This window comes from Xyrauchen texanus, chromosome 48 (assembly GCF_025860055.1).
Source record: "Xyrauchen texanus isolate HMW12.3.18 chromosome 48, RBS_HiC_50CHRs, whole genome shotgun sequence".
NCBI lineage: Eukaryota > Metazoa > Chordata > Actinopteri > Cypriniformes > Catostomidae > Xyrauchen > Xyrauchen texanus.
The window spans coordinates 17,856,875-17,883,180 of record NC_068323.1 but is presented as its reverse complement, the minus strand read 5'-3'; the positions used below and the strand labels follow the sequence as shown (position 1 = coordinate 17,883,180).

The 26,306-nt window shown below is 39.0% G+C and overlaps 1 protein-coding gene across 1 annotated transcript in view; it reads left to right on the top strand.

The window, feature by feature from the left end:
* The window catches only part of LOC127639547 (calpain-2 catalytic subunit-like), a 31,832-nt gene extending 5,526 nt beyond the window's left edge, over positions 1-26,306 (top strand). The window contains exons 3-21 of the mRNA XM_052121612.1: positions 472-590; positions 6,297-6,430; positions 9,267-9,435; positions 10,414-10,497; positions 10,631-10,716; positions 12,136-12,204; positions 12,315-12,475; positions 16,217-16,386; positions 17,051-17,062; positions 17,180-17,391; positions 18,074-18,110; positions 18,193-18,258; positions 18,342-18,399; positions 18,744-18,808; positions 19,805-19,873; positions 19,978-20,056; positions 20,183-20,299; positions 25,847-25,905; positions 26,007-26,306. Coding sequence (XP_051977572.1) covers positions 472-590; positions 6,297-6,430; positions 9,267-9,435; positions 10,414-10,497; positions 10,631-10,716; positions 12,136-12,204; positions 12,315-12,475; positions 16,217-16,386; positions 17,051-17,062; positions 17,180-17,391; positions 18,074-18,110; positions 18,193-18,258; positions 18,342-18,399; positions 18,744-18,808; positions 19,805-19,873; positions 19,978-20,056; positions 20,183-20,299; positions 25,847-25,905; positions 26,007-26,030 — 1,790 coding nt within the window. The 3' untranslated portion in view covers positions 26,031-26,306. The remainder of the gene's footprint in view (positions 1-471; positions 591-6,296; positions 6,431-9,266; positions 9,436-10,413; positions 10,498-10,630; positions 10,717-12,135; positions 12,205-12,314; positions 12,476-16,216; positions 16,387-17,050; positions 17,063-17,179; positions 17,392-18,073; positions 18,111-18,192; positions 18,259-18,341; positions 18,400-18,743; positions 18,809-19,804; positions 19,874-19,977; positions 20,057-20,182; positions 20,300-25,846; positions 25,906-26,006) is intronic.

Sequence of the window (26,306 nt, the reverse complement as noted above, 5' to 3'; positions counted from 1 at the left end):
TTTTCATCACTTTATCTAATGTTTTGTTACGTTTTTCAGTAAGGGACTATCTTAAAATGCCAATCCTGCACAAGACTTGTGAAGTTAAATTAACCAGTAAAAATGTAAACCCTGTTACCTTCTTAAAGGCATCATTTCTGTATGTCCCAGGATAAATTAAAATGCTTTAATAAGATGGCAAAGTGTATATTATTAACAACTATTTATCTATTTAACTATTTAAACATTATTTATCTGATGAAATGTTTAAAATAATACAGGAATATACTGTAAAAGTCATCTGTAGCAGTTTCATAGAGTGATCCAAAAAGACTGAGCTTGCATGTTGCATTAAGTGATTTGTTTTGAGGTCTGTATGCTGCAAGTTTTCTATGTCAGTATGTTGGTTTCTACTGCAGACCACAGACCAGTTGTAAATATAACACAGATGTCACGTCCTGTCTCTCAGTCTACTGTCTCTTTCTCTCTCAGGTGACTGCTGGCTTCTAGCTGCCATTGCCTCCCTGACCCTGAATGAAGATGTTCTAGCCAGAGTCGTGCCTGATGGACAGGGCTTTGGTGATAATTATGCTGGAATCTTCCATTTTCAGGTGCGTGCATGCAGGTTACACTTTTAGAGTAAATAGGTCATGCTTTGCATTTCATTGCACATGTTACAATATAAATACTGTAGATTAATATTGGACAACATTATTTCTGTAATGTATTGCTCTTTCATTGTATCAACATTAAATATGTGTAGCCCCCTTTACTTAAAAGCAAATGTCCAAAAACATGGCACTACCATAGTACATGTCCCAAGACCATGGTGCAATGTCCAAAGCAATAGAATTGTATGGGTCAAAAAAATGCTGATACCATTGTACATGTCCCCAAAATATGGAATTTGAATAGTACACATCCAATATATATATATATATATAGTAATACCCAGAGGTGGGTAAAGTAGCCAAAAACTGTACTCAAGTAAAAGTACAATTACTTCAAAAACATAATTACTCAAGTAGAAGTAAAAGTACTAACATAAATAATTACTTGAGTAAGAGTAAGAAAGTATCCAATTAAGAGTACTCAAGCAGTGAGTAACTCGTTACTTTCACAAATTACATAATGGACGTTAACTCCCCTATATTCCATTACATAATACACATTGAACATGTATTACAGAATTATTATTATTATTATTATTAATGGAAATTCTTTCATCATTCACCATCATGTTGTTCCAAACCCATATGACTTTCTTTCTTCCATGCAACACAATAAAGAGATTTTTGACAGAATGTTTGCCTGAGTCACTATTTACTTTCAGTGAATGTTTTTATATATATATATATACAGTCAGGTCCATAAATATTGGGACATCGACACAATTCTAATCTTTTTGGCTCTATACTCCACCACAATGGATTTGAAATGAAACGAACAAGATGTGCTTTAACTGCAGACTTTCAGCTTTAATTTGAGAGTATTTACATCCAAATCAGGTGAACGGTGTAGGAATTACAACAGTTTGTATATGTGCCTCCCACTTTTTAAGGGACCAAAAGTAATGGGACAATTGGCTGCTCAGCTGTTCCATGGCCAGGTGTGTGTTATTCCCTCTTTATCCCATTTACAAGGAGCAGATAAAAGGTCCAGAGTTCATTTCAAGTGTGCTATTTGCATTTGGAATCTGTTGCGGTCAACTCTCAATATGAGATCCAAAGAGCTGTCACTATCAGTGAAGCAAGCCATCATTAGGCTGAAAAATCAAAACAAATCCATCAGAGAGATAGCAAAAACATTAGGTGTGGCCAAATCAACTGTTTGGAACATTCTTAAAAAGAAAGAAAGCACCGGTGAGCTCAGCAACACCAAAAGACCCGGAAGACCACGGAAAACAACTGTGGTGGATGACCGAAGAATTCTTTCCCTGGTGAAGACAACACCCTTCACAACAGTTGGCCAGATCAAGAACACTCTCCAGGAGGTAGGTGTATGTGTGTCAAAGTCAACAATCAAGAGAAGACTTCACCAGAGTGAATACAGAGGGTTCACCACAAGATGTAAACCATTGGTGAGCCTCAAAAACAGGAAGGCCAGATTAGAGTTTGCCAAACAACATCTAAAAAAGCCTTCACAGTTCTGGAACAACATCCTATGGACAGATGAGACAAAGATCAACTTGTACCAGAGTGATGGGAAGAGAAGAGTATGGAGAAGGAAAGGAACTGCTCATGATCCAAAGCATACCACCTCATCAGTGAAGCATGGTGATGGTAGTGTCATGGTGTGGGCATGTATGGCTGCCAATATAACTGGTTCTCTTGTATTTATTGATGATGTGACTGCTGACAAAAGCAGCAGGATGAATTCTGAAGTGTTTCGGGCAATATTATCTGCTCATATTCAGCCAAATGCTTCAGAACTCATTGGACGGCGCTTCACAGTACTGATGGACAATGACCCGAAGCATACTGCGAAAGCAACCAAAGAGTTTTTTAAGGGAAAGAAGTGGAATGTTATGCAATGGCCAAGTCAATCACCTGACCTGAATCCGATTGAGCATGCATTTCACTTGCTGAAGACAAAACTGAAGGAAAATGCCCCAAGAACAAGCAGGAACTGAAGACAGTTGCAGTAGAGGCCTGGCAGAGCATCACCAGGGATGAAACCCAGCGTCTGGTGATGTCTATGCATTCCAGACTTCAGGCTGTAATTGACTGCAAAGGATTTGCAACCAAGTATTAAAAAGTGAAAGTTTGATTTATGATTATTAATCTGTCCCATTACTTTTGGTCCCTTAAAAAGTGGGAGGCACATATACAAACTGTTGTAATTCCTACACCGTTCACCTGATTTGGATGTAAATACCCTCAAATTAAAGCTGAAAGTCTGCAGTTGAAGCACATCTTCATTTCATTTCAAATCCATTGTGGTGGTGTATAGAGCCAAAAAGACCTGACTGTATATTGAAAGTGAATGGTGACTGAGACTGTCAGTCCCTTACATTCTGTCTTACATATTTTGTGTTCCACATAATACAAAGCCTCACACTGGTTTGGAACAACATGAGGGTAGAGAAATGATGACAGAATATTAAACTTCGGCTGAGCTATCACTTTAAAGAGATAGTTTACCTAAAAATGTAAATTCTCTCATCATTTACTCACCCTCATGTCATCCCAGATGTGTATGACTTCCTTTCTTCTGCAGAACACAAATTCTGATTTTTAAAAGATTATTTTAGCTCTGTTGACCAACTTTTTGATGCTCCAAAAAGCACATAAAGGCAGTATAAAAGTAATCCATAAGACTCCAGTGGTTAAATCCATGTCTTCAGAAGTGATATGATAGGTGTGGGTGAGAAACAGATCAATATTTGTCATGTTTTGCTAGACAGAAGGGGGGAGATATGTAGAGAATAATGTGAATCACCAAAAACACAAGAAGAATGTGAAAGTGATCTGTTTCTCTGTTTCTCGTCCACACTTGTCACATCACTTCTGAAGATACTGATTTAAACACTAGAGTCTTATGGATAATTTTTATGCTGACTTGTGTTTGTTTGTTTAGCTTTAAAATGTTGCCTTGCCACCCATTCACTTGCATTTTATGGACCTACAGAGCTGAGAAATTCTACTAAAAATCTTTAGTTCAGCAGAAGAAAGAAAGTCATACATTGAGTAAATAAAACTATTTCGAGTTCTCGCTATTTTGTAGGAGTGTCTGAATTCTGAGTGAGCCTCTCGTTCCCTACTTTTGTTCACTCATTCTTACCCACAATGCACTCTAATTTCAAGTGTACATTTCAAGTACTCTCGATGACGATTAATTTCCCACAATCCACCATGGGGAAGACGTACAAGCTAGGAGTTTACTGCTTAATTCACTCCTGCAATGTTTTATTTCATGCTGAATGTAGTAAATTACTTTTTGATGAATCATTACTGGATTAAAATAACATAATAACAAATAGAGAGACAAAACATACAGATATATTTTAAAATGCACTCTTTATTTGATCAAATGTGTTTACTCTTTACTTTAATACACAGTAAATATTAAAAATGACAAACAGAATGAAGATTTATTGTATTAATATATTATTTAATAAGAATAACTAATAAGGCCCAAGTACTTTAAAATTTAATATGTGATGTTTCTGCACCAGACCCAGAGCTCCGACACTTGTCCGAATTCACTAATTTGTTCACTTTCTGCTGAGATATAGTGCACTAACTGCCATTCACTATATAGGAAATAGTGAACGAGTGAAGGATTGCGATCACAGCTCCTCTCGTCGCAACAATTGCCTTGCGCCCGCGCACCTCGCTGTGCACACGCAGAAATACTGTCTGTTCGCGCTCCAGTTGTCGATCACGCGAATGAGAGTATTTTAACTTGGATGTTTACAAGGATTTATACAGTTAATCCGCCTGAAGTAGCCGAGTAAATGCATAAATACTGCTTATGACATGCGGGACAAAGCACACTGATATATTGCTGCACTGATTTAAAAATTTACACTTAAAAACTGATGTCATAAGAGCCCAGTTACAGAGTCACCCTGAAAATGACATCTCCAATAAATATCTCAATACACAGAAAAGCCCACGTTTGAATTAGAGCCAAAATTTACCTCAACGTGCTGCCTGAAGTTGGAGCTGTGACTTTAATCTTGAAATATCAGCTTGTCTTGGTGTTAAATGAAGGCATTGCATGACGAAACTATTATTTTTTTTCACTGTGTGGAGCGCAGAAAGTGTTTCACTTTGAATAGTTTGATGCTGCTGCACTGATAACTTGAGTGACAGTCTCATCACTCAAGTGGGAGTGTCTCATCAAAGTTCATATTTGAAGTTTTTAACATTTAATAATATAAACGGTAGTGAACTGTAAATTTACGGTATTTTATTGTGGATTTTCTTCCCCAGCATGCTTTGCATGAGACTTGACGTGGAGATTAAATGTTAAAATAAAGAGCAATTTTATGTGTTTTGGTGCAAGATGAATAAAGGGGGGGGATTTGTAAGTATTTAATCTTCTGTAATGTTAAGATTTAGAAGAGTATCTGTAATGTTGGAGTTTTGGGTGTTACCACTGTGGTGTAGAATCGAGCTTGAGCGTAAAAGGTCCTGAAATTAAAAGTGTATAAGTCTAAGGCGAAATGAGTTTAAAATGCTTGGTTTAGTAAATCTAATTTATCTCTTAGGGTTAGAAAAAATTAAATAAGTTTGTTGGCGAGTCACAATAATTACTTGAAAATATGATGTTGTTGTTTTTTAATCAATGGTCTAACAATGATATTTCTATTTACAGTCAAAATATGTTTCTTAATCTGCAAATGTTTATTTTTCTAAATGAACAATCAAAATAAATAATTTCATTTTATAGTTGAAACATGTTCTTTCAAACAACATTTTGAAAATGCCATTGCAACTTATAGTGTTAACACGCTATTTGAAATGACTATTTAAACATGTTATTTTAGTTTATGGTTGAAAATCCTATTTAATTTTGCAGTCTAAATATTTTAATTCCCTTCATTGTCTAAAACTGTTATTTCAGTTTATGGTACATGTTTGGCACTCTGTGCTGCCATGCAATTACCATTATTTTACGTATTTTATTTTTTACCATGTAGTTTATGTCCCAGTACCATGGTGCATAGTCCAAAAACCCATAACAATAGCATAGTATGGGTCAAAAAACATAATCATACCATTGTACCATAATACCATAGATCATGTCCACAAACATTGTATAAAATTACTACATGTCTAAAATAAAGCATATCCAAAACTATGGTTTTACCATGGCACTGTCTAAAAAATTGTTTTACCATAGCTCATGTCTCAATTATTGATGCCATGTCGAAAAACCCATAGTAATACCATAGTATGAGTCAAGAACATGGTAAAACCATTGTACATGTAAAAAATAAATAAATAAAATTGTTTTTTTTTTTACATGGTAATACCATGGATGTATGTCCAGAACTATGGTATTACCATGTCCAATAACAAAACAAAATATGGTATTACCATAGTTTATGTCCCAAGGCCATGGTACCTTGTCCAAAAACCCATAGCAATAGCATTTTATGGGTCAAAAACCACAATTATTCCATTGCACATGTCCAAAAACATGGTAAAAGTATGAGACCATTTGGAGTTATTTTGTTTGTAACTGTAATGCAAAGTAGGTCCCTAAAATATTTTGAGTTTTAAAAGGTCCTCTTTGTGGTTTGGACCACATCTTGAGAATGAACATTTAAATATTGTTCTGTGCTTTCTGCCCTTATCCATTAGTTCTGGCAGTTTGGCGAGTGGGTAGATGTTGTCATAGATGATCGCCTGCCTGTAAAAGACGGAGAGCTGGTGTTTGTTCACTCTGCTGAGGGAAATGAGTTCTGGAGCGCCCTTCTGGAGAAGGCCTATGCTAAGTGAGTCTTTGTGTATTTGTTTGTGTTGTTTCTTGTGTTAGTGTGTTAAAGTGTGTGCACGCAGCAAGCAACTTCAAACTGCTGTTGTTCTGTCTTTTCTGAGTGCTGAAATAAAGCAATTCTTTTTAACTTACACTTTATAAATTGATTCTGTTATTCATTTATCTTACTCCAATTTTATATTAATCTGACTCCAATTTTAAATTGACCTCTAATTTAGATTAAAGCTCTAATTACTTTAAATACTCTAAATCCTTCTATTCATTTTCCTTTCGATCAGTATAGCCAGTTCCATTCTTAGTCAGCGGTTGTAGGGTTAACTAATATCGTCTGGTTTGGCTTATCTCATAACCAGACGATATTGCCATTTAGTCACGTACATACAACTGGCTAAGACGGGCGGTGAGCAGTGACTGAGACTCTTTATATGGCTTTTCTCCTATCCGATTATCCTTGGTGGTTTTCCTACCTGGTTGTCCTAAGTGGTTTACCCTATATTAAAGCTCCAGTATAGTCTACACCGTGGTCTAATGAAATTCAAATTGACTGAGAGTATTTATATGGGTTTTCTCCTACCCGGTTATCCTAGGTGGTTATCCTATATTAAGAATTCAGTATTGATCAAAATCCTGGACATAAGTTTGCGGTAACAGGAGGCATCCCTCGAATATACCAGTGATAAATTATTTCTGAGGAATATAGAATATAGAATAAATAATTTATCACTGGTAGATTCGAGGGATGCCTCCTGTTACCGCAAACTTATGTCCATGATATTGATCAATACTGGAGCTTTAATATATTATTATTTTATAAATGATTTGCCAGGTAGGATTTAAAACGTAAGTTACAGAAATTCAAATCAAAGCCAATTTCACACATGATCAGAATAAACAAACAATACTAAAAATAAGATAAGAATCAAGAGACATACCTGACAAGACTACATGTAATGGCAAAGCTTGGGAGATCTGGGATTTTATGAAGAGAGATACCAAATGGTATTATCCTTTGAACAATGAGAATTTGGGGGTGAATGGGTTCTGGGATTCCTGGAGTTTAACCTTATTAACATACAGGAAATCATTTAAATTATAGGTCAAGGAGGGGGATAGACCTCCAGAATTATGCAGTATTTGGCAAAGACCTTATAACTTTGTCACCATTAGTTTTACCAACATGGGAAAGAGACCATTATACCAGTCGCACTGAGACATCTTAAATTATATCAAACACATATAGTTGCATTCTTTGTTTTCATGGTTTTCTTTGTTACATTTTCACAGATACATATCGTGTGTCTCTGTGTGTGTGCCTTGTGGGGGAGACAAGGAGGAGAGAGAACAGCTGGAGTTTGTGGGGGTAGAATGAGGATGGCAGGATGTCTCAGGTGGACAATGTTTGTAAAGTGGGAAGCTGGGTTTTTCACACAGTGATGTATTTGTTTTCTCAGGTGCAGATCTTACTTGTTAGAGAGTTTGAGCATTGTTTTTCCCAGAAGTGTTTAGTTGTTGTTGTGCTGGGTTACAATTATCTTGGCACCTAGCCTTACAAAAATGTAACTGGACTCTTATGACATCAGTTTTTAAGTGTACATTGTTAAATCTGCTGCAATATATCAGTGCACTTTGTCCCGCGTCCCGCATGTCATGAGCAGTATTTATGCATTACCCCTATTGCAGATATTTCTGGCTGATTAACTGTAGAAATCCAAGTTAATTGTAAATGCATTTTGCTCTGCCGTTCACGTGATTGACAACTGGAGCACAAACAGACAACATTTCTGCATGTGCACAGAGAGGTGCACGTGGCGCGTGCATGAGATATGTGTGGGCGCGAGGCGATCGCATAGCGAAGAGAGTGGTAGTATCCGAAATTGTACACTTGTTGACTCATTCACATTTTTCTATATAGTGAATGGCAGAGAGTGCACTATATCTCAGCTGTGAGTGAACGAAATGAGTGAGTGAATTTGGATGCTGATGTACACAGAGCGTTGGAGCTCTGGGGCTGTTGTAGAAACGTCCCATATGAACTTTTAAAATACATGGTTCTGCCTTATTAAAATAAATCTTTATTCTATTTGTCATTTATTTTAATTTTTTTCTCCCCTTTTCTCCCCAATTTCCAATGCACAGTCCTCAGTAGTCCTCAAGTCCTCAGTAGTTGCCTCAGCGTCTGAGATGTCAATTCACGAAATATTATTTACTACAAAATACTTCCATTGCAAGTGCCTCACTGTAACTTATATTTTTGTTGTAATCAACATTATGCCACAAATCCTGTTGATTGAGCTTAACTTGTATTGAACCCGGAATATTCCTTTAACTTTGCATACAAGTACAGCAGGCATACGCATGGAGATTCGTAGAATAAGGGTATGTCATTGTGTGGAGTGTGTTTTTAACGAACAGTGTTTGGGTCTTTCTGGTAGATTTTCACAGCCAGTTACACATCTTTAATTCTTTCATTCTGTTTATTGTTGCCGGACAAACACATAAACCACCTGCCGTAAAACTTCTGACTGCAATTAAGACAATCCACTATAAACAACTACTTATAATTTCATGGCTGAAGCACTTACAATATTGGTGTTTGTATGTGTGTGTGTGTGTGTGTGTGTGTGTGTGTGTGTGTGTGTGTGTGTGTGTGTGTGGAATGGGTGATTGGGACGTACTGTAAAGTGCTTTGGTAACCTCTAAGGTTAAAAAAAACGCTATATAAGTGCAGACCATTTACCATTTACATTTGTTTCTCTAAATGAGACTGTCTTCCATAAAGTTGTGCATATGCATTGTTTTCTAACTTTATTGGTATATTTTGGGGACTCTGACAGGGTGAATGGCTGTTATGAGGCTCTGTCTGGAGGTTCCACCACTGAAGGTTTTGAGGATTTCACTGGAGGCATCGCTGAGAACTACGATCTGAAGAAAGCTCCATCCAACATGTTTAAGATCATCCAGAAAGCCCTGGATGCTGGAGCTCTTTTGGGCTGCTCCATCGATGTGAGATTCCTCTACCTGCACTAATTACACTCTTAAATAACTGGTAGTTTATTTTGTTTTTTCATGTGGATCTGAGTGAGTGAATGTTTAGATCATTGGAATGACAGTGTGAACTACACCAGTATGTGGAGGTTAGCCAATCATAACATTAACATATTGTATAAAACATTTAGATTTACAAGGGTCATACTAAATTAAATACTTTATCATTTATTTTTATAAGTCCACTTATAATGTAAGTTATATAATATGTAAAAAATTTAGTTTTCCATGACCACTTTCCACTCTTTTCCCAACCATAAACAGGAAGGTTTTTTTGTTGATGTTGTTGCTGCTGTCATTTTAAGATTTCCATTTAAATACCCTCTGTTGCTATCCTCTTCACATGTAAAATGAATAACACTGTTTACACAGGCTGTAGGTTTGTTTATCAATGTAATTTCCTCCTAGACCCTGCAAAATAAGTTTTTGCAATTTTCCTGTTTAGATAATTAGACAACAACAATGACTAACTGCTGATAATTTCCTATTTCTTATGTGTTCCTCCAGAGGGCAGTTTTACTGGAGACATCTGCACTCTAAAAAGTATAATTGCTTAAATCTATTACTGTAATTCAAAAGATTGGCAGCTGACATACAAATGGAAATCTTAGTAATATCTATAAAATAATAAAGCACAATGCTGTATTCAGAAGTCATAAATGCTTGGTCAGTCCTGAACAGTGATGAAAAACATATAAGGTACCACATGACAATGGCACCAGAATGATCTGGACAAAATGTTCAAGTGAATTATGATACTGAGAAACGTTAAATGGAAAGTATACACTGATAGGTAGAAACTGGAGAAACATTTTGACGGCTGACCAATCAGAGACACCTTCTGTGGTGCTAAGCCATGTACATTTTCAAATACCCCTGTTTCATGCAAATCACCAATATACTAAATGTTTCTATTTCTGTTTCATATGGAATTAGATCACTAGTGCTGCTGATTCAGAAGCTGTCACCCGTCAGAAGCTGGTGAAAGGACACGCCTACTCACTCACTGGTGCTATGGAGGTATGAGTATGAGTTATTGGCAGGCCATTTTTGTGTTAGTGACTGAATTAATACTTACATATTTCATAATAAAATATATTTTGTCATGTTGTTATCAATGTGTAATAAGAGGATTATGTTGTTTTTGTCTCAGGTGAACTATCGTGGCCGCATGGAGAAGCTGGTTCGTATGCGGAACCCTTGGGGGCAAGTGGAGTGGACTGGAGCCTGGAGCGACAAGTATGGTTCAATTACAGTCAGCAACAGAGAACAATATACATACAAGTTATTCAGTGTAATAAGATCATTTAAGGTTGTTGATTTAAACCCTGCGTCCAAAATCAAAATCATTTGATCAAGGACACACTTCTTGACCAGTAAAACAGTATGTTCTTTTGGAATGAATGCGAGGAGTATGAAAAGAGTCCGGACTAACTTCATCCGGGGATGTTGCTATTGACCTGTGACCCAAATAAATTATGAAAATAATTAGCTCTGTGTTTGTTAAACAACCACCATTTAAGCACAAGGAACACATTTTCTTGCTATGTATATCACTTACAGTGAAACGAGCCATCCAACTCGTGGATCACTGATGTTCTTTTACATTCAGCATTTTGAACATAATGTCTTCTTAGCTCCCGAGGGATTATGGGATGGTAATGTGTCCAGTCAATCCACACTTCAGAATTTAGCTGGAAAAAGTAGGTCATCCTGGTATTTTTTGCTTACTGCTTCATGAATACTGAGGATTCGAATACTACTCCATTGGCATACTGTTTTTGACATACTATATAGGGCAGTATGGATATTTATATTTAACCACGTCCCCTGACCGAACATAAATTCAGTTGTAAGGATTTTTTTTTATCAACCCATAAATTCAAGCTTGATGAACCACTTTCAAGTTTTTGCGATTCGCAGTTAGCAGAGGGCAGTCAGCACAACTCCAGCTGTACAGTTGATGGAGCACAACTCCAAATTCAGAGGTCTCGAGATGTGTTTTTCAATGTTCCAAACTGCATTTAACTTGACACGGCATCATAGAAATGCATTGTTTATGCGTGACTTGAAAACCAGTGGAATGTAATGCAAGCACATCCCTTACAAAAATGTAAAATTCGGCACTTATCATTTTCACATGCAAATGAGCTTTGTGGAAAACTTGCGGAAAATTGTCCAGTTTTGCCAAAGGTTTGCTACCGATTCACCATTACCTGGCAAACATTTGCGGCAAATCACAAGCTCATTTGAATGTGGAAATATTTAGAGGCAAATTTGTGGCAACTTTGCATGGACTCTTGATATTTTGTAAGGATTCCACTGAAAATTCTTACATTTTGTCTTGCAATGTTTATTAATGACACAAAAAGGTTGTAAAACAGCCAAATTTTTTTAATAATTACATAATTACCATGAAGAACAAAATGATGACCCTTGACTATCATTATTAGCATTATTGCTGATTATTACCATTATTGATTACCATTATTAGTGGACTTTAAGTAAAATGCTTCAAAATTTTGAATATGGAACTTTACTTAAAGTAAAAACAGTCAGTGGAATTGCTTTGGAAAAGATTGCATCAGTACACCAATGCGACCACTAATGGAAAACTGCTATTGATTAGCTGAATTGTTTAATTCTTATTCACTCTAGTTCATCTGAATGGAATGCTGTGGCTGCTTCTGAACGACCAAACAACAGAGCTGAGGATGGAGAATTCTGGTACGTTTACAAATTTTGGGTCAGATTAACAAGCACAACTCTGAACTCTAGAGCCTAGAACCCTTGCTTCTGGATGTCTCTGATATGTTGATTTGTGTGTGTTTGTTCAGGATGTCTTTCTCAGATTTTCTAAGCCACTACTCTCGTATCGAGATCTGCACTCTGACCCCAGACACCATCACTAGTGATTCTGTAAAACACTGGGCCGTGGCCAACTATGATGGTACCTGGAGGAGAGGCTCCACCGCTGGGGGCTGCAGAAACCACCCATGTGAGCACAACAAACACAAACACACACACACACACACACACACACACACACACACACACACACACACACACACACACACACACACACACATAATAATTGTGGTCTTAAAACACCTTAATGTAAAGGTGACCCTTGAACTTTTGGGTCATTATGACCATTTACACTTAATTTAGCTATCAATAATAGAATAATACTTAATTAAAAGTACTTTACAATTGTTTCCCCATGACAACTGTAGGAAATAAAAAAAATCCCCATTAAAAAGGGTTTACTCCTAAATAAATTAATTGTAATTTACACATGAACACTCACATGAGATGAAGACTCTAGGCATATCAGAAACCTTTAAAAAGCTGTTTTATTGTACATTGGCGAGGGCACCCTCATGGGGGCAGCCATTTTAGAATCACATGACCTGGGGCCGGTTTCACCAGCTATACGTACATTACAACTTAGCTTAGTTGTGGCATAAATGGGCACAAAGTCACAATTTACACACTACTAAATATTTGACCATTAAACTTAGGTAGAAGAATCCGACCAGGAGTAACTGATGGAATGAAAAAGCAGACTGATATTTTGACATCAGTGATCTCATGTTTTGTGCGACAGGCATCAATCCTTTTGACATACAGAATGATGTTGACATTTACACCCGTTTACATTTACAAAAGAGAAAAAAAATACATTTAAGTGGCTCTTCAGCATGAAACCGTTCAAATGGTTCAGTTTTCAGCATGCGTCGCCTGGTGTCATGTTTCAACGCATTCAATATATATATATATATATATATATATATATATATATATATATATATATATATATATATAGGATATGAAAATGAATAAATGTCTATTTTTTTCACCCTTATTTATTTTAGATACAGTTCCTATATATTGTTATTTACATATGCAAATATACTATTATCAAATCTACTTTATTACGTATCGTATTTTAATGGGGATATAGTTTATTACAGCTGACAGTTACGTGAGCAAACAAGGTTTGAACATCACCCGTAACAAGATCAAACTGAAATTCACGGTTTCTTAACACTTCTGTGTACAAATTTGATGGCTGATTATTGGATCAATACAGGTAAACGTCATATTATGCGACTACGCACTACGCATTACTTTACAGAGAGCTTACGACCTACAAGTTAAGTCTTGCCTTAAGAACAGGTGGTGCAACCAAATTAAGCACTGACTTATTTACAAACTAGCTAGAAGTTTCTAAGCCATTAGTGTGAACTTTACATCTTAACTTACATGAGATATTACGACAGCTGGTGCAATCCTACCCAGTTGAATACTACTCACTTGATCTCAGTAATGTCTTGCTATTGGACACTTTCACTCTGGGCTGGACTGGTAATCTGGCATACCGCCATTTTCCCAGTGGGCTGACTCACTTTGGGGCCGATCAGGGGCGGACTGGCTATCGGGAGAACTGAGTTGGCCGGTGTGTCGGGCGCGAAATGTGCCGAATGGACCACAAAACTCTTCTGCAGTAGAGCTGTGACTTCTGCACGTAGGGAAGCAGCGTCCTCACCACCTACCGAGGTGAAACGGATGCCTCTGAACCTGGGCTGGTGCCTGGCGAACTGAATCGTGTAGCCGAGTCAGATCATCCTGGCCAGCCAACGCGACGGGTTGGAGAGCGTTAACCATGCCTCTAAACTCCGGGCGAGGGGCACCAAGTGGACAACCATTGCTGACATACCCACGGAAAGGGTCTCGTGGCGGAGCGGTGCGGGAAGTCCTCCGTTGGAGGGCCTCGTGTCCCGATCTCGCTGTATAGGGAGAGACGTTAAAGCACTTACCTTGCTCCGCATACCCCACACAGGACTGGTCAGTGACGGGGAGGAGGCCGAGCGTCCACGTAGCCTGTCACAACCGCCTTTGTGTGGGTATGTGTGTGTCGCGGCCGGGTGCATATAGGCAGGAAACCCACACCTACTACGCTTTGGCCGTGAATGCTTGGTGCACGGCTGTCATAAGAACAATGGCCGAAGGCATCAAGTGTATGACCCAGAGAGTGAAGAAAGCTCTCTTTTTTGAAAATGTAGGTATCGCAGCCCCTCGGATGTGCAGAGAACTCAACAAAAAAGGAAACCAAGGATTCTCCCTCCAGCCCTCCGCCAGGGGGTGGAGTGGTCTGTCCACCACCTCCAAATGTGGCACGAGTATCAATGGCGCTAAGAAGCCTTCCTAGAGTTCTTGGTCACGGACAGTGAGACAGGGGGTGTCAACTTCCTGCAGGGAGCTCTATACTGGGGACGAGCCACTGGCTGCTGTGCAAAGCCTTTGACAGTGTCGCCGAAAAGGCCAGCCTGGGAAAGGGGGGGCGCTAAGGAAGTGAACCTTGTTGGCATCCCTCATCTCAACCAGGTAGGGCCAAAGGTGGCGCTCCTGGACCACCAATGTGGAAATCGCCCGAGAGCCCGTGCTGTGACCTTCGACGCCCATAGGGCGAGGTCGGCCACCGAGCTCAGCTCCTACATTACTCCCGGGTCAGGACAACCCTTGTGCATTTCTTTCAATGCCTTAGCCTGGTGGACTTGCAGGAGGGCCATGGCATGCAGAGCAGAGGCGGCCCGCCCCGCAGTGCTGTAAGCCTTCGCTGTCAGAGACGACGTAGACTTACAGGCCTTGGATGGGACACAAATGCAGCGCAATCGCCTGCTCCATCTGGGGATCATCCATGTAGCCCCTGGCCACCCCGCCATCGAGAATGGTTAGAGCAGCAGATCTCGAAAGCCTGGTCCGGGCAGTGAAAGGTGCTCGCCACAACTTCGCTAATTGTTCATGCACCTCCAGGAAGAAAGGCAACGGGGTGGAGCGCGGTGGTGAGTGGTGCTCCGACCTCAGGAACCAGTCATTAAGCCGTGAGGGTTTAGGGTAGGGTGGAAGGTTCCACGCTAGCCCAATGCTCACAGCAGCCCAGGTAAGCATGGCCATCAGCATGGCATCAGCCTCAGACTGGGTGACCACGCCTGAAGGCGGCAGCCCAGCTGAGTCCTCTGCATTGGACAGAAGCAGCCTGCTCTCCGACGTTGCTATCGATATCTCATCCTCCTCCTGAGCGCTGAATGAGAGGTCGAACCTGCTCTGAGGTGGGCCGCCTGGCTCATCGCGGAACTCAACCGGGGCACATGAGCGTGCTGGGGAATGGGAGGTCTGTGGGGATTCACCTGGCGGAGTTACTTCCATTGAAGCCCCCAAATTGCCTCCAGCGCTAACCGTCACAGTCTTGTGCCCGTGGGCAGAAGAACCGAGGTGGGGAGCGGCTGGAGTTCCTTTCCGTCTGTGGAAGGAAAGCCGTGATCGCAACGTGGCCATAGTCATGTTCTCGCAGTGCGGACATGAACCATCCACAAACGCTGTCTTAGCGTATCCCAGACACGTAAGGCAGCGATCGTGACCATCAGAAGCGGAGAGATAATGACCGCAACCAGAAACTGCACATAACCGGAAAGGCATCTTTAAAATCCAGCAGCCGTTGAATGAGAAATTCTGAATGAGTGGTTGCACAGCTCCTTTTAGAGTGGGGGGGTGGAATGCAAATTCCATTTGCCAATTTTCATTGGCCTTTTCTTAAAACATCAGAGGTGTTTGGGGCTCCCAAGAGTGACTCCTAGTGTCACTACATCGACACAACGTCTAGTGAGTGACAGATAGGGAACTACAGTTTTGAGTATTTTATCATTATCATTTACATTAATTCATTGCTTCACAGACACTTTTTGGATGAATCCTCAGTATGTGATAAAGCTGGACGATGAGGACGATGATCCAAACGATAATGAGGTGGGCTGCAGTTTCGTGGTGGGTTTGATACAGAAGAACCGGCGCCGTCTCAGAAAAGTGGGGGAGGACATGCACACTATTGGCTTTGCTATCTATGAGGTGGGTGGAGATACAAGATACCTGGAATGGAGCATTGGATCTAAAAACGGTGGATGTGAAAGATGGAGAGAAAAGGGACATTTATGAATATAATTTTAAAAGCATCAGATCGCTAGTTTAGAACATTCTATGAAACCATCAAGATTTTTTCTTTGTTTATGAATCGTTCCGTATCAAGGGAAGTCCATCATTTTGAGCTGAGCCCTATCTATGGATCAGAATATCATCCCTTACAAAAATCGAGAGTCCGTGGCAAACTTGCGGTAGCTTTGAGCTTTGCGGTAAATTGTTTATTGTTGCCAAAGCGAATCACAAGCTCATTTGCAGAATAATGAGTGGCAAATTTGCAGCAAATTTGCAGCTAGAGTGCCAGAACTCAAGATGATTTTAAGGGATAAAGACTTGGTGGTGGTCCCTTTTGACTTGGGCCAGTAAGAAACAACATAGCAAACCACTAGAACACCCTAACACCACACTAGCAACCACACAGCAATGTGCTTAAACCACTCAGAATACCTTAGCAACTGCATAACAACACCCTAACTTGGTGGTAGATAGTTTTGCACAGGCAAGCATCATTCTAGTTTTTTTTTTAAAAATATATTTTTTGTAAAGTTTAATTATACAATCCAATTATTCTAATTATATTTTTTGGTTTCCACAGGTGCCTCCACAGGTAAGTGTTGAAAAAATATAGCTTCTCTCTATTTCTTGACCAGTCAAATGAAAATGATGTTTACTCACACTAGTTGCAGCATTTCTTGTTGTCTAAATGGTTATTGTCTCCCATCAGTTTCATGGTCAGAGAAACGTGCACCTGGATAAGAACTTCTTCTTGACACATGGACAGAAAGCTCGCTCTGAGTCTTTCATTAACCTGAGAGAAGTCTGCACACGCTTCAGATTGCCACCGGGCGAATATCTCGTTGTGCCTTCAACATTCGAACCCAACCTGGATGGAGACTTTTGCCTGCGTGTGTTCTCAGAGAAACAAACAGAAACACTGTAATATATTCACACTTGTGTAAAGTTTCCTGCATGTTTTCATGTCCACATATGACACTGCATGGAACTACTATATCTGTGGCTATATGCCATTCAAATAATTGTTAATCTATGACAGATTTATTTAATCAGTGGTTGCATGTAGTGTTTTTTTTAATTATACCTATTATTCTTTTGAATGCTTAGTTTTAATTTTATTTAACTGAGTGGCTATTTGAAATAGAGTACAGCAGTAAAATACCATTAATTTCTCTATAGAGAAATAGATTTTTAACTATGATGTAAACCTTTATAGACAGGCCTAACGTGAGCTTTGAGGTTCTCAAGCGATGATATATGCTTTTTTAGAAGCCACAAGTTTAATTGCTATACTAATAATGGATAAGTAACGTTTCTAGGCAATTTTTGGTGATTTTTGGTAACTGTAAGTTATGTTAGCTATCATAGTGTTTAGCTTAGTTAATATACTCTGTCCAGAATGAGACAGCTAGCAGAATGAGAAGGTTTGCTAGCTTGCGAGCTAATAATGAATGTGGGGTGCAAACAGTATATATTGCCATTTTCACCAGGGTTAATGCATTGCTATTTACACCATGGTGCAAAAGAATGGAAGACTGCATACACCTGAATGCAAAAAGTATATTATCTGCCTTCATTTAATTTGCTAATTTGTGCCTCCTAGACCATGTGATGACCCTGTGGATGCTGAATTACCTAACGTAAGCAAGAGTATGACAATTTTTGCTATAAAGCTCAGTCAGTGTTTTCATGTTGTTTAGCTGTACCGGCTTTTGTTTTCAGGAGAGTGTTTCAGACGCTGAAGTTGATGCTGGCTTCAGGGGCCTGTTCATAAAACTGGCTGGAGATGTAAGTTCAGATAGTTTGCTATGCTTTAAACTTGTATAATAGATTCAAAATAAAGCAACCAATGCTTGTTTTTCACTATGCAGGACATGGAAATCTCAGCCACAGAGCTCAAGAGCATATTAAACAAAATTATCGCAAAACGTAAGTATGTGTGCCAGTGGCGTAGCCAAGGGTGGGACGGGCTGGGCCTGGGTCTACCCAAATTAGACTCAGGCCCTTTTATAATTTTAAAGATTATTCTTTGACTTCAATTATATATTTATAAAATAGTTTAAAAATGCATAAATTCTGATTTCAGAAAGTGCAAAAGTACTGTTTAAATGTGCCACCTCTATGTTATTCAGGAAAAATTGATTAAAAGTTATTGGCCCATCCATTAGTATCAAGGCCCATTTCCTGACTATGCCCTTGAATTATGCACTTTTTTGTTTTCACTGAATAAAAAATTCTCTTTCTAAAGGGTTATGTTTTCTTGTGTTTTGTAGGAACTGACATAAAAACAGACGGGTTTAGTTTAGAGACGTGTCGTGTCATGGTGAACCTCATGGATGTATCCTCACAACTGTAACAGATTAGTAACATTTTGTGTGTTTGTGTTAACGTGACACATGTGCAGGGGCCAGGCATGACAAGAATGCAATGTTTGAGGAGTGAGTTAGTTACATTTAAAATAGTGTAAAAGTTTGTTTACACTGACAGCAATTTATTCAAGTCACTGCAGGGCGGATAGGATGCTGTCTTGGGCACTTGTATTCTTAGAGGCCATAGTGGGGGTGGGGGGCATCAGAAGTTCTTGCTCTCCAGCCATGAGTCACTGTTTGATTAGTTGCCCTTGTGTGTTTCTTTTCGACAATATTGGACTATATCAGAATGTGTCAGGCGTGAATTTAATTCTGTATGTTAATCTGCTCTTTACAAGTTTGATTACTGTCAGACTAAAACAATAATTCGTCTTTTTAATTTCACATTTTTGCAAGGTTGGACTAACAGACTTACTTAATGCGATTGTAGCTTTGCTCCGTCCAGCCTGTATTCAAGTTAACGGACCACAATTGGCTTGGTGTTTTGCGTATGCTATGAAAGACAGTGGTGACAAGCGCTGTGTATATAGTTATTCCTCATTTGAAGTGCTTCCTTCAAATATTACATTATGCGTCATGCAGGCCTATACCTGGAGAGACAGATAAAGACTGTAGCTTGACTACGAAAAAACCTGCTGAAGCCTGATTATAACTGCACAGATAAGCATACTAGCATTGCCAGCTGCCACTGTCACTTTGTAATATCTGGACTCGAGTCCAGTAGCTTACTCTCACTGAAAATAAATGACTGCAAGATGCTGCAAATTGCTGAAAGTGTGAATTCACCATAATGGATTGGTAACACAGGGTTTAAAAGGAATTTGTTCATCGTAGCATAATGTAGTATTTCTTGGAAACAGTAACACATTTTTATATACATACAGGATATAACACAGAGTGCAATCTCTGTTTTAATTGTTACGTCATGTGTTGCTGAACTGTAAGTTCCCTTAACTGTGTCTCAGGACAGCGGAAATGGGAAACTTGGTCTGGGAGAGTTTGCTACTTTGTGGAAAAAAGTGCAAAGATACCTCGTAAGAAACCTTGCACCGCAGTGCTTTTTTCTCTCTATTTCTGCTTTTTAAACTATTGAACAATTTAAATGATGGAAAAAAATCTTCTTTTATAATTGTCCTAGGGAATCTACAAGAAGAATGACTTGGATAATTCTGGAACCATGAGCACTCCGGAGATGCGCATAGCACTGAAAGAGGCCGGTGAGTCAAGCTAAATACTAAGTGCCAGCACCATTCACAATTACAGGAAGTCTCTCATATGTACATGCAAAGATCCTGTTTTGGTGGCATATTGTGAAGTTATGTAAATTTTCTTCCCTCTCCTAGGTTTCTGTCTTAATAATGCTATATTTCAGCAGTTGGTGGCACGCTATGCTGAGACAGATATGACCCTCGACTTTGACAACTTTGTGGCCTGCCTCATGCGTCTAGAGATGATGTTCCGTAAGTCTACTGCCAATCTGTAGACCCCCTGTCTAGCCCTCTCTTCTATAGTTTTGTGCTCTGTTGAGATGTTACATTTACTGTTATTTTATAAGGGACTTTTAAGATGGTGTTTTCAGGCCTGGAAATGTTATTGAAATTAATACAATCCCAAAAGTCATGGAAAAGTTATGGAAATTCCAGGAACGCTAATTTTGGTAATGGTTAAAATAAGGCTACATTTGTTAACAACATTAGTTAACATAAACTAACAATGAACAATAATTTTACATCACTTATATGTCTTGGTTAATTTTAATAATTGCAACATATACTAATACTTTTTTGTTTTATGTTATATGTGCTAACATTAATTAATACATTATGAACTTACATGTACTAACAATGAACAATTATGTTTTTACAAATGAACATTAACCAAGAATAAAGGAAGGTTCTGGGTTCAAAACAAGTTAAGCTTAATCAATAGCATTTGTGGCATAATATTTATTACCACAAATTCTTTTTTGACTTGCCCCTTTCTTGTCCCTTCAATTTTTGGACATTAAAATACTAACTTTTTCAAAAGTATAGCCACAAGATGTAAAGGATATATATAAACATGGTTTTAGTTTGATAAAATCACTTACTAACCTTTTCTGTATAAAGTTAGAGCCAATTTTACAACTTTGTTGCCATCATGATGTAATGTCAACAAACTTTTAAATGACTGTAAATATGATGATTTAAATGACTTTACAGCTCAAATAACACATGAGTTTAACAGTAGAATTAATCTAAGTGCTTTTATAAAATTATAAGCTTCAAATTTCTGCCTTTAAACCCTCTAAAAATTGGCCACATTCACTTCCACTGTAAGTGTCTCACTGTGCCCTTAATTTTTTTTTTTAAGAAAAGGAGGGACGAGTCAAAATAAAACTTTTGTGGTGATCAACATTGTCATACAAATGCTGTCGATTGAGCTTAACTCATGCAATATTGCTAATTAATACTGTAAACATACTGTATATTGATCATCATTTGTTCATAATACCTAATGCATTTACTAATGTTAACAAATGAACCTTGGTTTCTATGGAGAATTTATATTCTTCAGGTTCATATCTACTGTAAAATATTTCTGGCTCTATTTTCGTGAGTGTGCAAAGCTCAGCGCTATGCGCTACGACCGTTTCAACATCTTATCCAATTTTCGTAAGCGTGCTAATTCCAAGTGCAATTTATGTGCAAGGTGCAAGTGGGCATGGGAGTGTTTGTGCTATTGTGGGTGTATACGTGCAAACTGAGGGTGTATTGTATGTAATTGAAATGCCGCAAAATGCAATTTGTTATTTTCCTGAGAAATAGATCATTGCAATAAGACTTTTTATTTTATTTTTATTTGCAGTTTGGATTCCACCAGCAAGTGGTAATAAAGTGAAATTACAGATCATCAAATAATGTCCCTGACAAACTTTTTTTACATAATTTTTCAGGTGTAATCGCTTGAGATTTGTATTAAACTTTCTAGAGGACATGGTTTATTTTTTCAATTATTTTTATTATGTTTATATGTATTGTATTTTGTTTAATTTGTAGCCTACTAGTAATTTTACTATTTTACCACCTGTTGTTGAGATTGATTGTTAAGTCTCTGCAAAAGGGGCCAGTGGAAGGAGAAACTAAAATGTCTTATTGGGTATGATTTTTGTACCACGTAGGTATTTCATTTATATTTTCATTTAATTTAAAGTGCAATGTGAATTAAGAAAAAAAGAAATTTTATTTCCCTATAGTTTAACTGAGCATTACAACCAAATACAAAAGAGAATTATATTTTCGATACATATAAAAGGAGCATGTCACTGACATAGAAATATGCCTGGCATTAATCAAGGGCGCAGTTAATGCACATTTTCAATTTTAAGCCATGGCATACAGTCCATTTACCATACTTCTTATCAAAAAGCTGTCTTTGTTTATTTTGTTGGTGCTTGACTGGGTATGGACCATAATAGAACGCAGATGGTGTAAATCCCAGAGAAGAACCTCAGAATTCAATTGCACTTAATCCAGTCCATTTGATTGTTGCGCGGGTGATTTCGCCAAACCTAATTGCGCCTAGACTTAACGCATGCTTGCAAGATAATACCAGAATTTCATGCCCATGCCCACTGACTTTGTTCTTATGAATTATGGCACAGTGTTGCACTTAAAGCTAGTGCTCTTAAAATAGGCCCTTCATGTGCTAGTTATTGTTCTTGTGCAATCCAATAATTTGCTGGAAAAGTCATGGAAATTCATTGGTCAAAAAGAGTGGAAACACTGATTCCCTTAAGATTCAGTACACTTGACATTGCATCACTAAGCCAACTATATGGGGAGTGTCCTTCTACATGACCTAGTTGAAACCCTTCTACTATAACGGCAATTCTAAAATTGCCTATAGTGCACTTTTAGGCACGCCAACACCATTCCTCAGAATTTTCTTCTTTCAAGACAACGATTCATCTCTCATCTTAGAAGCCCTTTACATTTGTCACCGTTGAAATACACGAGCCAGTGGACAGAATGTTCAAATGCTTAGATGACTCTCCACTCCCCTGCAGTTTTCCGGCAGGCATTTTACTTTGGTGAACGTGTCCTCACTTCAGCAACACACCTACTCCACGCAGCTCTTTGGCTTGAGTATCCCATATCCTTTATTGCTATTGCATATCGTGTATATATATAGATAGATAGATAAGAATGCAGAGCTCGCCATTCCATCTGAACCTGTCCCAAAGAACGCTTGATTGGTGACACACAATGCTGTTACCCTCTTCCCCACTGCTGTTTGTTGAGAAAGGAATTTTGTTGTTCAAAATGTTGTTTCTGTGTCTCACATTCCAATAAAGAATGCAAAAAAGAGTTGTTGTACGAGACGATCAAACTTTTTCAATAAAGAGCTCTTTTCCACATCAAATCTCACACATTATGCACAACCACTTCCCAATGGTGAGTGGTGCATTATACCATACAATTATCAAACCAAATTGCACTCTGTCACATTACACAGACGCGTGGCGAGCCCTTAAAATGTATAAAAATTATAGAACATGGTTACGTGACCACTCCGTTTCAATGTTGTTCTGTCTTCCACTGTTCTGTCCAAACACATGTAGTGCAACGAGGCAAAATACACAATCTTCTCATAAAGAACATGATGGGGTTGATTTTGTCAAGCCCAAAAATGGTTTTACAGCCGCTATTTTCTTGTCCCAAAGAAAGATGACGGGCTTCGGCCAAGTTTAGATTTGAGATATTTGAAATGTGCACTTGCAAATTGCCCGTTCAAAATGATTACTTAGAAATGGATCTTATCGCATGTCCAATTGGTTTGTGTTGATAGATCTGAAAGACGCATACTTTCATGTAAAAATGTCACCACATCGCAAGATATTTTTGAGATTTGCGTTCGAGGGAACTGCTTATCAATTCAAAGTCCTGCCTTTTGGACTGTCCCTGGCTCCTCGCACTTTCACAAAGTGCATCAATGTGGTATTTGCCTCTCTGAAACTGATCGGCATGTGCATTTTGAACTACCTTGACGATTGGCTGTTACTGGCCCAATCGGAGGCTCTATTATACCAGCACAGAGACTTTTCGCTCCAAAATCTGAACAGCCTGGGCCTCAGTGTCAACTGGGCATGCTTTCCCCAGCCAACAAATCTTCTTTTTGAGAATCCATCTTGATGAGCAAGTGAGCGCATTCAGGCCATTTTCCAGTGTCTGTCTCAGTTTAAACTGGGGAGAGCAGTTCCACTGAAGCTGTTTCAAAAAGTTTTAGGGCTTATGGCGGCAGCATAACTCATCAATACTGGCTCAAGCACCATGTGCCACGTCATGCCTTGCACCAAGGGCGCATGCGCATCACTATATCGCGCCACTGTCAAGCTGCTTTAGCACCTTGGACATCTCCTGACTTGGTGTCATGCTGGGGCAGATTTCCAGGTGGAAAGTTTTGACCACGGAAGCTTACAATGCAGGTTGGGGTGCAGTGTGCGATGGATGCCTGGCTTTCGGCACCTGAACAGGTGTCTGCTGTTTCCCTAGCCTTGAAGGCTTTTCAATCTGAAATAGCAAATTATCATGTTCTGATTCGCTCGGACAACACGACAGTTGTGACATACATAAATCGCCAAGGTGGAATTTGTTCCCTGCCAATGATGAGACTGATGGGTTGCCTCTTGTGAAGCGAGTGCCAGCTCCTCTCCCTGCTGGCGACAATTGTCCCAGGCCGTCTAAATTACCGTGCGGACCTATTGTCACACCAAGGAGTGATACCGGGCGAATGGCACTCCATCCTCAGACTGTCCTGAGGATTTGGGAAATATTCGTCAAAGCAGAAATCGGTCTATTTGCCTCCACTAAGAATGGCCATTGTACCCTCTGGTATTCCATGTCCCAGGCCACGCTAGGAGTGGACGCAATGGCCCACAAATGACCTGCGAAACAAAAATACGCATTTCCCCTTCACTCTGTCATATGCAAAGTCCGAGAGGACATGGAAACGATTCTATTGGTTGCGTCTAAGTGGCCCAATCAGTCCTGGTTTCCAGAAAAGATAGAGATTCTGTACTCTATCTATATCTGCGTATCACTCACCTGAAGCCAGCACCTATATAGACAAACATGGTTTAATCATAAAGTTATTTAAGAGAGCGAGGCGGCTAAATCCCCCTCGATTCAGCTACGGCCCCTACTTGGGACCTAACTTTGGTCCTAAAAGCTCTCACGGGGCCCCCTTTCAGCCCACTTTCATTAAAAATAAAACTTCCTTCCCGACTGGGTTCGTGAAGGGGTTAATTCATACTATATTACTATAGTTCATATATCCATTCTGAATGTTCCCTTCCTGGCTCACCATGAGTGTCATTCACTTGTGGCATACTCTTGTCGGTCGCCATCCCGCCATCACTACGGCATCATATTTTCCTCTCAGGGAGGGTTATGTCGTGTAGTGTGGCATGATGAGAATCTGTTCTATATAGTATCAGCTTAGTGACGCAATGTCAAGTGAACTGTATCGTAAGGGAATGTCTTGGTTACGTATGTAACCTCGGTTCCCTGAGATGAAGGGAATGAGACATTGCGTAAGCTGGCCACACAACAGACTCAGAGTTTTTGGTGATGCACTCTTTGTCCCTCAGTCAGAAAATTCTGAGGAATGGTGTTTGCGCACCCGCTTTTATAACGTACAGCTTAGACACCATAGCCAATTTTAGAATTGCTGTTTTTGTAGAAGGGTTTCAACTAGGTTGTGTAGAAGGGCACTCCCCATAGCATCAGTCTCATTCCCTTCATCTCAGGGAACCAAGGTTACAGAGACTATTTGGCTAATTTGGTCATGTTTTTAGCTACCAGCATGAATGTAGCTCTTTGAACTCTTTGGAAGTTTTATACTTTTTACCATATTGAAATAGATTCCACAGAATTCTTGCACAGATAATGCTAATAAGCGTGCAGATTCTGTTGAGTCCTGATTATAATCTTATATAAAAGCTAATGTATGTCTCTCCTCTCCAGGGGTTTTCAAGAAGCTTGATCCCCACCAAACTGGCTTCATTGAGTTGGACTTTCCGCAGGTAAGAACGTAATGCAATTTGTCATGCTGTAAAACCTCTATATGTCTATATAATCTAAAGAGTTAATATATTTTGTAAAAATTTGTCTTTGTTTCCTTTAGTGGCTGAACTTTACCATGATTTAGGTCACCTGCCACCAGACCACAACATTAAAGAAATAATTATAAGAATTACATGTGTTCAAAAATAAAATATATACTTCTTTTTACCTGTTATTTTTAAACTGGGTATGGCTCTTTCTATGTCTTACTTTAAAAGTGTTTCATGATTTTATTGTGCTTTTCATTACCACACTATTTTATTTTACAAATGCAAGCCTTGTTGAACCAGTCTTAACCACTATGTAATAAAAAAGTGTATGTACTGTTGCATTTTTCCAAAATACATTATTAATAACTTTT